A 12308-nucleotide genomic window follows, 5' to 3' on the forward strand; every position below is an offset into this window, starting at 1 on the left:
CTCCTCTGCCCTGCCGTGTTTTCTCTGCATAATGCTTCCCAATTCCTCCTCTGTACTGTCATTGATCAGCTGTTCATTACATGTTTGCCTTCCAAAATTCTCACTAAAGCAGGTGGTCATCATCCCTTTTGGGATCATTTGCAAACCTGAGAACTGCTGTGAGCACTAAGCACAAGCACATGCTACATTCTATTAGTAAGTGCAACAGAATGCTTCTTTCAAGTCTAATGTCAAATGGCGGGGGGACCCTGTGGCACCAGAAGGGTTCTGCAGGCCTCTTTATAATATAAAGAACTATTAAGTGGGAGGTAATCCAGTCATTATTAGGAAATTCCTTTTACCCTGATCTCTACCGGTACAGGCTGAGAACTGATCTAGTGAAAGAGCTCAAGGCTTAAACCATAAAATTTTCCTGGGTCAGGTGGTGCCTCAAATAGCTCGCTGAGGATGTGCCAGTTATGAGAAGAAGCTGGGTTAAGTTTGTAGGGTGTCCAGACTGAAGCAAGCATTCTCAGTGGTGGCTCCCTGTTTGTAGAGCGCTTTCCCCAGGGAGGCATGCCTTGTTCGCCTCTTCTTCATAAATAGTGGTCAGGTTCTTATAAGCGTTTTCCAGGATAACCATCAGATGTGAAGGAAAAGTAGTGTCGGGGAGTTTTATGCTGCAGATACATTTATTGTCTTCGTCATCACTTGCTATTGGTCCATCGTGGAAGATGATGTGATCTGCAGCAACCTGGGATGATGGATGCAGAAAGGCAAATGGGATGCTTCATCGCTTGATTTAGCCCTTTCTCATAACCTGATAGTCAACTAAGGTCAGGATAGTTTCCTGAGAACAGCAACCTGTTCAGGAAAGAGCTGATTGGTCAGCTTTAAAGATATTGGGATTCTAAGGATGTCATACCATTCACATTTACCTGAGCTGGGAGTAAGGTCCACTGAACTCAGCAAGGCTCACTTCCCTTCTGAGTATAGGATTGCACTGTAGATTCCATAGAAACTCTGTTGATACTTCCTTACTGGTTTCATTATATTTATTAAACAGAACACCGATTGTCCATTACTGATCACTGTTTTGAATGGAGAGAACTCCCTACACATTATGTGTGCATGGGATATTTTTAGAAGAAGCTTGTTCTGTTCCTGGCGCTAATAGGTACTCGTTGCAGGGGAAACCTGGCTATCTATGGTAGCATAGACAGTATGTACTAGCCTAGGGTCGCTTACAGTTATTGGAACTGTTAGCTAACTTCAAAGGACAGAGAAGCTCTTTATTGTGACTTGGCTTGGAGATCTGGCAATGCTGCTTCCTGCAGTGAGTGAAACTTACTGCAAAGGCAACAAAGCAGAGATAACTTGTGACCATTATGTCTAACCTCTGCTCTTATCTATTAGATGGAAGATATGTGTTGTAAGACACAAGGCACACAACCCTATCAGGATTTAATATAAAATATCACTAAGATGGTTCTGCCACTTTTATTAGCAGGGGGTGCCTGGCGCTGCCTGGGAATTTTTAGAAACCTGTTGTTGTTATTTTTAAACGGAGTGTAATTTGTGAGTTTAGACATGTCCCGCCAAAAATTGGGTGAAGTCATGCCAAAGTCATGTTTTGGTCTGCCATCATGATTCAAGATGGTGTCCAGGAAGCCTTTGTAGAGTGGGGGGAGCCAGGCATACCTCAGAGGGCTAAGCCAGCTGGGCGACGGGGCAGGGGTTTGCTGGACTGTCATGCCAATAATACCCCATTCCTCCCAGTCAACAGGGGACTTCTGCCATGGGTCTCAGACAAGCTCTGCACAGGCTTGGCATCCAGCATCCAAACATTGCCAAAGATTGCTGCCCCCATCTTGGGAACCCTTGTGCAATGTTTCATTTTGATCTCGACAGATGACTGAACCTGTGCCAAAAATGGGCAAAGTAACACCAAAATAATGTCTTGGTTCACTATTTTCATTCAAAATGGTGCCCATTACCCAAACATCAATGTACACACTCACTCTTCCCACCTTGGAAATACTTGTGTCGAGTTTAGGCAGTGGAAGACAGGAGTGCCTGGCGTGCTCTGGTCCATGGGGTCACGAAGAGTCAGACACGACTAAAAGACTAAACAACAACAAACAACCACATATATATGTGTGCGCGCGCAGTAAGCTACGTATGCCGTAAACAGCACTGCCAGATCTCTAACGATTCCCAAGTCTGTTTGATCTGAGTTAATGGTTACAATGAGGTTCTCCGTGCAGGCTGGGTTAGGACGTACTGTTAGTGCCATTGAGTGTTCTCCTTGAGGCGGGTGGTTCCACTTCTATTTATAGCAACACCCAGGTGTGAAACAGCACTTGCTCTTCTTGCCAATGTTACAACAGCAAAACATGGAAAGGGGGAATTGTTCTTTCATACATTGGGGGGGGGTGGAGAGAGAAGATACTTGAGGTATTAGTTTTAACCCAGGGTGGGACAGTAACTCTAATATATCACAAATAGGCGAAAGCATGGGAAAGACTAGGAAGGTTCAGGAAGAAACAGATCCTGCACTTCAGAGATTTTATAAAAGAAATTGCTGGATGTGGACATGATGGAAGAAAATGGGGTGGGTTTATGAAATGAGGGCGAGAGTCCTCAAAGGATCGAGAGCAGTTGGTAAAAAGGAAGGCAGAACAATTAGGAGACAGCAAAACAATAGAAGGGGAAAGTGTCAAGCAGAGGATGTGATCAACAGCACAGATCCAGAAGCCTTGAGACCTACTCAAAGAAGGCACAGCCATTCACCAAGGATGTCAGAATGAAAAAAAAAAGCAGCAGCTGTTTCCTCCATTAGTACGCTGTGTATGCCCTATAATCAAACACTTATTAATAGTGATGGATATTTTTTAAGGATCTCAACAGTCCTAGAGAGCAAATGGGGCAAACAGTATTTTGTTCACCTTCAGTCCCACAACATGGTACCCTCACTCCTTTGCTCCTCTTGTCCCTTTATTTCCCAGCCTCATCCCTTCCTACTTGTCTAATGTTTGGCTCCTGTTCCAGTTTTGAGCACGTTCATCTCTCTCTTCTGCCATACCTCTCGCATGGCACCCTCCCATTACACATTTCGAAGGGATTCAGTTGCATATCAGAAAAATAAGTCTATACAATTCAAGTGGAATAAGTGCTTTGCTGCAACAAAATCCACTTTTAAAAACCAGACTCTTTGCAATTTGGGAACTGCATGAAAATGTGTGGTATAAAAGATGGAAATATATATAGATGGAAATATATATAACCTCCACACATCAGGATGAGTGTTCATCATTGTATAACCTCCCTTCAGATCAAGATGGCTGCTCAATAGGGCAGTCAGACATTGTATATCTGCACGTTTGGTTCAAGCAAATCAGGAAGACTGCTCAGTTTAACAGGTAATCTGAAATAATCCATCCAAGCTCAAATGAACAGTTTGTGTACTCTAATAAAGTAGCCTGTCATCCAGCTCTTACCTTCTTTTTTTTTTTTACCTAATGCACACTTACAGGAGCTATATGCACTTTGCTCACCAATTAGCCCTTTGGGTCAGTTTTTATGACCCAAGTCCCTAAGATGTATAGCTTTTAGGTATTCCTGGACCTGGACCTATGTCGGTATTATAACCCTGTCCAGAAAATCCAATCAGGATCTAGATACTGTGTTACCCATGTTTTATATTCTATGTAGGCTACCATTCATTATTGTTCAGAAGTTTCAAGTGGTGCAAAATGAAGCAGCCTTTCTCCTTAGAAGAATAGTTTACAAAAAAAAGAGGGGAAAAATGTGAATCCAACAGAAAGATGTCCAGATTAGAACCCGATTGTTTTTCATTTATAATCAAAAGGTTCCTCATTTTAGCTAAACTACATGGGTCATAGGTTATTACCTCCCTGCCTCTTTTTAGATGGTTTCTAATGTTGAATGGTCTCATCACATGCAGCACAGCAGCTATGTTCTTTATCCACGAAAGAGAATCATAGATTGGTTTACTCAAATTGCTTTTAATACTCCTGTTTTGCATCACATCACCACAAATTCCACCTCACCACAGTGCAGGGAGGTAAATCAATCTCACATCAATCCTTTTAATAGGCAGAACTGCTCAAACTGGTATATGTGCATGCATGCAATAAGTAATGACATCCTTTAGCCTCTAGCATGAACTGGTTTAAAATCAGTCACACTTCTATTGTAAGGTCATTTTGGCCACTGTGCTCTGTAAAGTTGTCACACACCTACAATGTTACTGTGGCTAAGCAGAAAAGGAAAATTATGAAGTCTGGCAAAGCTTCACTTGGGGAGGGGTGGGGGGACATTTTGCAGACATATAAGGAATTTAAGCAGCTTGGGAACTTTCACACAGCCTAGGGTAAAATTTGTTGTGGGGGGAGGAAGGCCATAAATATGTGACAAAATAGAAATACAAGTGGAGGAAAGTCTGTTCAAAATGTTTGCATAGTGGCCACATGTACTCCATATTACTACAGATTCCTCCTCTGAGCAGAAATACCCATGAAGACAAGGCTGCATTTTGCTGAGGGAGATGACAGGGACTGTGTAGCCTAAAAATAGGTAGGTACATTGGTATTACCCTCCCAAATGGAGAGTAGGGCTGTTCTCGAATGGTGTGTGGGTGAATGCACATACACAAAGCCATAAGGTTAGGAGGGGAAAGCCAGTTGAGCATGAGAGACTTCTCACCCCAACAAAACCAAATTTGGCTCGAATCAAAGATGATAAGACCCAAAACGTAAGTCACGTGAACTCTGGACAGGATTACAGCTAGTAAACCATTGCAGGATATCACATTTGTGAAAACAGGCAAAGACAAGAGCCTTGGTGTACCTGGAGCTGAAGCCTTTGTTGCCAATACTAGCTCCAAATCCAACTACTGGGTGAGTAAGGAGTTGGACTTATTATAATTTAAAGGCCCTTTAGAATAGGCATGTTTGATGTTTGCAGTTCAAGGTCAATCACTACTGAACATTAGCCAATTACAATGAGGCAGTGGGAGACTCCAACATTCAGTCTGGCCACAGTTGGGGGGCTTAAAGAACCCTCTGTGGTCAACAGCCACCAAGTCAATGTTGATTCAAGTCCACTCTTTTCACATATGCCAATACCATCAATAAGGCATGTCTAAAAATAGTGACACTATTAATGGCAAGTCCTCTCCATGGTTCTGGACAGTAAACAAGGAGACCTGTACTCCCTTATGGTCCTTCTATTTTTAGCACCTATTTTAGAACAGGGTTACTTAATAGTTATTTTTCAAGCTTGGCTTTTATTCAGTGATTCAGCCTCAAACAGTCCTCTACACAGCACTGATTCACTGTAAGATCCTACAGTTTACCCATGGGCAATAGCATTTGGCTACCATTTATTATTCAGTTATTTACTACAGTCCACAGACAGTAATTCTGATCTCTGAGGACAATATACCCCTATTCTGCAAGACATAAACCACCCATGGCCGAGAGGAGAATTTCAAGACAGATCTGCTTTTCCGTACAATCAAGGCCAATGGTTGACAGCACAACAAAATCACCAGTGTTCATCCCTAGAAAAAGCCCCTCAAGCCTGCTAGGAGCCATCCTCAGTCTCTTGGCTCTGCAGCTCTCTCCTTGAGTTCAATGTGGTGCGTCCTCGGCCTCTTGGCACTTTAATATAAGATCCATGTTCTCTGCCCTTGGTCTTTTCCCACTGCCTACAATCCTGCATCCCACGGCGACCCTGCCACTTGGCCGACCCCCTGAGCTCATTATGGCTAACCTCCAAGTTTACTTCCTCACTGTCATGGGCTTGACTTTTCTGCTCCTGCGTCCATTTCCCCACAACATTTTTCTCCTCTCTCAAATACATTCCCTCTTTGGTTGGTGAGATTCCTCTGGTGCGCAGCTCTTTTTTCTCCACCAGTGAAGACACTTGGTCTCTGCTGCAAGATTTTGAGAAGTCTTGATTGTACCTCCCATAGCTTCGCTGTCCCCTCTCCTTTCTCCAGTTGGGTCTTCTACTGAAGGTTCTGGATTTTCCCTCAACAGTGAGAAGACAATGAGTTTCTGCTGGTGTCTCCAGTGACTTGTAGCGCAGCTGCCAGCCAGGGCCTTGTATAGATGGTTTCTCCTCTCGAGTCCTCTCTCTCTTGCTATGGAAGTGCAAAGGGACAGGCGGTCTCTCTGGTTTTTCAGGTTCATTCCTCACTGGAACAGCAGCCTCTGCAGTTCCTTGGGTATGTTCTGAGCCTACTGATGGCCTCAGTTCCTTGTCAGTATCCAGAACATTTTCTGAGATGGCTACTTGTTCATGTTCAGTGGTATCTGGGGGCTAAAAATGATAGAAACCAAAATGAAGGGCAGAAAATGCATAAACCCAGCAGGCTTGATTCTCAGTCTGAGTGGCAAAGATCCCACAGGAATTAATATATCGATGTCGCCCCATCTGTCTTCCCCAGCCTTTGCTGCTTAAATCTTTACCTATAGTAACTTGCAAACTTGCCAGCAACAAGTGTCATCAGCACTTTAAAAGAATTGCCTAGGATGCAAATATCAAAGCTCTCTCTTGTGCTACAAGACAGGATGTCTCAGCAAGTAAAAATTGCTACCTCCATTGTTTCATTCTTTCCCTATGACCATTATCCTCTTAGTACTCCTGCTGCCTGCACTAACCTTTTGCAGGCTGATGAAGTAGCGATTTCTTTCTGCTTCAGGGTCAATGATGCCTCCTTTCTCCTGCTGCTTCTGATAGATCAGGCGCAGTTGTTCTCTGTGCTGCAGTGTCTGTGTGTCAGGTTGGTACACCTCCTGAGGAAAGAGAGGCATGTAATTAGATGACTGGCCCAAACAGAGCCTTCTGGGTCTCTCCAGATCTGATGGGCAAAGAGGCTGCCGGGGGGGCAGGCAGAGAGAAAGACTGGGGGGAAAATGCAGCCTCCCACCTCCTTACACAGGCAAGAGCATCTCATTAGTAAAACTCCAGTCACAGCATGCTCCTCCCAGAGGATTCTTAGTTAGAACCTAAGCTGGTATTTCTAAACACAACTAAATGTACTACCTATTGTGTAACAGGGAAGCAAAGACACGGGTTGACTATATCTGTTGTTTCACTCTGTTAATACTTTTTGCCTAAATGAAGAAGGGGTGTGAAACTAGCCTGCTATACAAACAATAAAATTTCTATGTGGCCCCTGGAAGGTTGAATAGAAAGGAAGACAGCTCCCTGGCTGAAAATAATTTCCTCTCCCTGGTGTAGAAGTAAAAATTGGGAAGAATGTTAGAACTCATAGCCACCTGCAGACGTACAGAGCACCAGGTATATGATTATTTGGAAATAACACTTAACAGAGCTCATTTGGAGAAATGGGGTTGCCCAACAGGTCCAATAAGTGAGAGAGATTAGTGAAGCAAGAGGCTGCCTGCCTGGTGCATCTTTTAAAGAGCAGCAAGTCCATGTGAAAGGTCTGTTTTGAAAGTTTCCTTACCATTGGCTGCTGTGGAGGTGGTGCTGCTTGCAATGTTGCAAGATCATAAACCAGAGGCTCCCTGCACACAGGGCACTGCACTTCAAATTCCTGTACACAAGGTAATAACAACAAAATTCGGCCTTGGTTAGACCTAGTCATGGGATATACAGCTACTGTTCTCATACTCCGCCAGTGTGTCTTAAGAGAGTAATATTTTCCTGATAAACTGCTACTCATCCTGGGGAGCTCTAGCACTCAACAACAGTGTTACTGGCAGAAGAGTGCTGTGCAGTTTGACTACAAGGATCACGGGGCAGCCTGGATTCTGAGCTCATCATCCAAGCCTCCTGGGAACTTAGTTAACTTCATTCTATAAACATCCATCAGTAAAGCGTTCTCTTTTATAAGATGCTACTGGGCCTTCCTAACGCAATCACAACTTGCATCAAAGCTAGTGCAAAAATTATCTCAGAGTGAAGATTTACCACTAGCAACCCTGCCCTCAGAACTGTTCTATTGTTTGGGAGTGGAGGAAGATAACTTTTGTTTCTTGGCAAAGCTTTTTTGTGTATGTTGAAGTCCATTCACAATCTTTTCCACCAAGAAACACACCAACACAGGTGTTCAATGAGATATAATGTGAGTTTACTTTTTGGTCACTTGCACTGCAGCTGCGAAGATTGCTTTTATCTACAGAACCCCAGTTCTTTAGTATTTGAAGCAAAGGAAGATATGTTGACCATCTCCTCTGGTCTTTAACTAGATTCCCAGACTTTACACATCACTTAACATTTTGTTCTCTGTAGACAAAATAACTTGCAAATGTGAAAGTATGCACAGCACTGAACCATGGAAAACCATTTCAACATTTATCTGGGAAAATCCTGTCCACAGCTCTCAACGCCATAACTAATAACCAAAATGAACTGGAAATGTTGATTCAGATTCAGATTCAGAAGCCATTCCTGGAGGAAAAAGTTGGTGAAGTTCTAGAAGCAGCTGTGGGGTGCATGCAAGGAGCTATTACCTCTTTGGGCAGAGGTGCCAAAGGCTGTACTCTTTCTTTCCTCTCTGCACGGATCTCTTCCTCCATATGCTCTGTATAACTGGCAAGGCAACGTGAGTGAAAGTAGTGGTAGCATGGCGTCTTAGTGAAAGCTTCATTTTCCTGCACAGGGGAAGGCACAGATTCCTATTAATACAAATCAGCTACACTGTGCATTTTCAGCATACATTGAAATAATAATTCCCATTCAATCCAATTTCAATTCAATTCATATGTAATATATGTGGATGCTGGCTCAGATTCAAACAATCACATTAACAGGGGCTTTTTGCACCCCATTCCCACTGTTACTCCCCTTCCCACTGTGGGGAGACATGCACACACTTTTGCAGAACAGAATGCAACACAGCACTAAGGAAGGGATCTAGAGACATCCCAACAAATTCCCATTCCCTCTTCCTTCCTTTCTCAGTGAGTCCCAGCTTCACCTCATTCTTCCACCTCCTTATATTAGTGCTTTTATTCTCTATGGCTTACCACAAATGAAAACAAGATGCCAATCCAGCATGCCCTTACCTGAAAGCCATACAGGCAAATCACACACTGCCCATGAGGGATGTTGTTGTCTGTAAGGATTTCCTTTCCCTTCTGTGAAGACAGAGAGGGTCAGTTTGTCATTTCACACAATAAAGGCGCAACAGCCCAAGCCATAGGTCTGGACAGCCTGCCTCCCCTTTCTGTTCTCTTACCTCTATTAGCTCATATAACATAGCTGTACCCAGCTGGGCCTCAGCAGTACATTGTAGTGTCTGGGAAATCCTAAAATGGAGGCAAAAAAGGGGGCAGGGTAAGGAGAAAGGCTAGAATTGATGTCCAGGGAAGTGAGATGGCAAGAACTGGAGTGGCTAAATCAGCCACTTGCAATAGCAATCTCAACAGCAATACAGGATGGGCTCCAGCCTCTCACCCAGTATCTCATCTGACATAGTAGCTACTTCAGTACAAATTAGAAGGAAGTGGTACCAGACTGAAATTGAAAAAGCAGCTTGAAGCCCTTCTAGGGGAAGGGAAAGCATGGAAGGGAAAGCAGGTTCTAGTAAGCCACGTGTAAAGAGCAACAGAAGCTGGGACTTTGTTTTGGATGAAGATGCTGCATTTCTGATACAGTAATGTACCAAGATGCATTGCCTCTCATCTCTTAATTTTGTCCACCTATCAATAACTTTTAAGGGAAAGATCTCCTTTAACGTGTATTCCCCCAATGCCAATTTTACACACAAACACCATAACTAATTTATATGTACCCAAACATGTTGATTACATGATTAGAACTTCCAGTCTTGTTTGTAACCTCATTCCCGATGCTCCCAATCTTAGTAACATAGCAACAGCCTTCATAGCACAGCTCTAAATTAAGAGAACAGCTGCATAATACATATTCCACATAAGATCATTGGGCAGGTGGAACACAATATAAAGAAGCTCCCACCTCCCCACACTTTCCATTAAAAGTGTGACAGACTGAAACAAAGAAAACCTTACTTCTTGCACTGAACTGGAAAGAGTTTGCATAATACACTTACTTTTGGATTTGCTCATCTGACAGCCCTCGAGGATTCTGGATGGCTATCTTTGGCACTTCATTTGGATACTAATAAGAAACAAAGCCAAGTCAAAATGACTAGTACAGCCATGCTAAAGTGCTACATAGCAAAATATTCACTCAGGACATACAAGGCTTTACCTGAAGAGGCACGGATAGCACCAAGGTTAAGCAGACATACTGAGACTCCTGGTCCTCTGCAGTTGCTGGATGAAGGGTGATAGATATTTCCCACGGCACAGACCTAGGGTTGAAGAGAGGCTCAAGTGAGAGTCTGGTGTCAAATGAAAGGAAGATGGAACAGGAGACATAATGCAGGTGGGTTGTTATTCCTTCCTTTCTCAGGCTGAAAGGAGATTGAAGCAGGCATAATGCAGACCTTTCATTCTTCCCACCCCATATTCTTACAAAGATAACTATTTCAGAATGGTAGTATCAAATACAAGGAGGGGAAAAAAGAAGTGACTAATATTTTGGGAAATTAACAAACATGAATCAGGGGTTGCAATTCATTCCGAGTTTGTGCAGGACACTGTAGTCTAATCCAAAAACAGGGTACAGTCTTCTAAACCAGGAATCAAGTTCCACAATGACATATGCAAGATCACAGGAGTGATCAATACCATAAAACAAAGAACCAGCAAAGGATCTGACAATGTTGCAATTACCTTCCATTTCCTTTAGACACATGTAGCTCATCCAAGTAGATGGACTCCAAGACTTCCACTTCTGAAGGCAGAGCCCTGAGTAAGAAAAAAAAATATTAATATGATACATAAGGCTAATTTCCTCAGGTTTCTCCAGTCCATCATGTATGATGTTATGTGTGGGGCAGATAGAAATCAGTTCAATTCAGCTCAGATCAAGCACATCAGCCTCTTCCTGCTGGAACCGGACTGGCACCTCCCAGTATGTACAGAGCAGGACAGAAACACATAGAGACACACACACAACTCTTGCATGAGCTAATGCATAGGGAGTTCAATTCTCCCCCAGGGCCAACAATGACAGTACGTTGGAACAGTCCATCTGTCAATCACCTGATATCAATATGTCACCAAATGGTTGACAGGTAGGTGGTCCCACACACTTCTCAAAATTGGCCCATTGGGGTGGGAGAGATAAAGATCTAGCCCACCAGGGCAAAACTGCTTTAGAGTATCACCATGGCAGGCAAATCAGTGTTCAAGAAGAACAAATAACACATACATCACATTAGATGCCTACATTAATTTAAGTTTTGGGGGTCATGTAACCCATTTGTAAATGCTGACATCTTGTGGCAATCCAACATAATAACCTGAATTTTAAAAATGCCACTAAAACACTTAAGAGGATAGGCACTTGTGAAGGGGCACAAAGTCTAAACTAGCAGACCTTTGCTGCTGCCAGTGATAATGAAAACCACAAAAACATTTCTCTCTGGCTACTTCTCAGAATTTTACCTTACACACAATTCCCACAACAGTGGGTAGTTTACCATGCTTGAGAAAGGCTGTCACTTTCTTTCTGTTTTGATTCTGTGGCTGAAAAACGACACAGCGCCATACTGCAAAGGGCAGAAACACAGCTGTAATACTAACCGAGAGTGAGATTGTTGCATGGAGTATTTTTTCATAATATCCACAAGGAACCAGTGGCATAACAGCAGCTGACTGAGAAGAGATCTCAGTTGGCATATGCTTCTAGCCAGGTAACTGTGCGGTAAAGAGAAGGCATTTATCTACAGTTTTTAAAAGAGTTTGTAAAAAAAAACCCTGCTAGAAGACCAAAGGGCGAGGAGGAACAGGATTGGCCCAGGGAGTGGATTTTGCACTTGGCTTGGATATAAGATTCATATCTCTGCTTGTTCGGCTACTGGGCGCTGCCTTTCTCTCTCAGCCCCCTACCCTCAGAAATAGCGGGGGGTTGTGACGAGACCCAGGAAGATGACGAACCATATCGTACATGTCGAACATTACATAAGAACAAGACGAACGAAGAAACAAAAAAAAATCCTTCTTGAAGAGATGGCCTGGGCTACAGAAAACAGAGGAGGAAAGGGGGGGATACGCCAGGCATTTGCTCATCTGCCTTCCGCTGAGAGAGAAAGGAGGACACACAAGGCCGAACCGCTCCCTTACCAATCCGCAGCCAACTCCTCCTGCTCCTCGCTGTCGCCGGTCGCCGCCATCTTGACTGGCCCGGAAACTTAACCGCTTTGGAATGCTTGCCGGGTTCTCTTCCGGCGCTGA

At 43.5% G+C, this 12308-nt stretch overlaps 1 protein-coding gene across 2 annotated transcripts; it reads right to left on the minus strand.

The window, feature by feature from the left end:
• Positions 1 to 3987: 3987 nt before the first annotated feature.
• On the minus strand, positions 3988 to 12307 carry RNF25 (ring finger protein 25). 2 transcript variants are annotated; one of them, XM_083624637.1, is made up of 10 exons: positions 12198 to 12307; positions 10743 to 10817; positions 10216 to 10318; positions 10055 to 10122; positions 9221 to 9290; positions 9048 to 9119; positions 8493 to 8633; positions 7484 to 7573; positions 6672 to 6806; positions 3988 to 6330 (listed from the first exon to the last, which is right to left on the minus strand). In XM_083624637.1, the coding sequence occupies exons 1-10, from the start codon at positions 12245 to 12247 to the stop codon at positions 5590 to 5592; spliced, it is 1545 nt and encodes a 514-aa protein (XP_083480763.1). In that variant the 5' UTR covers positions 12248 to 12307; the 3' UTR covers positions 3988 to 5589. The 2 variants fall into 2 exon arrangements, with proteins under 2 accessions (XP_083480763.1, XP_083480764.1); XM_083624638.1 differs by having other exon boundaries at positions 11658 to 12212.
• Position 12308: the final 1 nt, after the last annotated feature.

Source organism: Podarcis filfolensis (genome assembly GCF_964270895.1).
Source record: "Podarcis filfolensis genome assembly, chromosome: 1".
Lineage (NCBI taxonomy): Eukaryota > Metazoa > Chordata > Lepidosauria > Squamata > Lacertidae > Podarcis > Podarcis filfolensis.

Bases quoted from the DNA above. Each gene is read 5' to 3' on its own strand.
- RNF25 (XM_083624637.1), bottom strand. From the start codon at position 12,247: ATGGCGGCGACCGGCGACAGCGAGGAGCAGGAGGAGTTGGCTGCGGAT. The intron at 10,818-12,197 runs GTAAGGGAGCGG...TTTCTTACTCAG, and splicing joins GAGGAGTTGGCTGCGGATTG to GGCTCTGCCTTCAGAAGTGG. The intron at 7,574-8,492 runs GTAATAGCTCCT...CCTTGTGTACAG, and splicing joins TGGCACCTCTGCCCAAAGAG to GAATTTGAAGTGCAGTGCCC.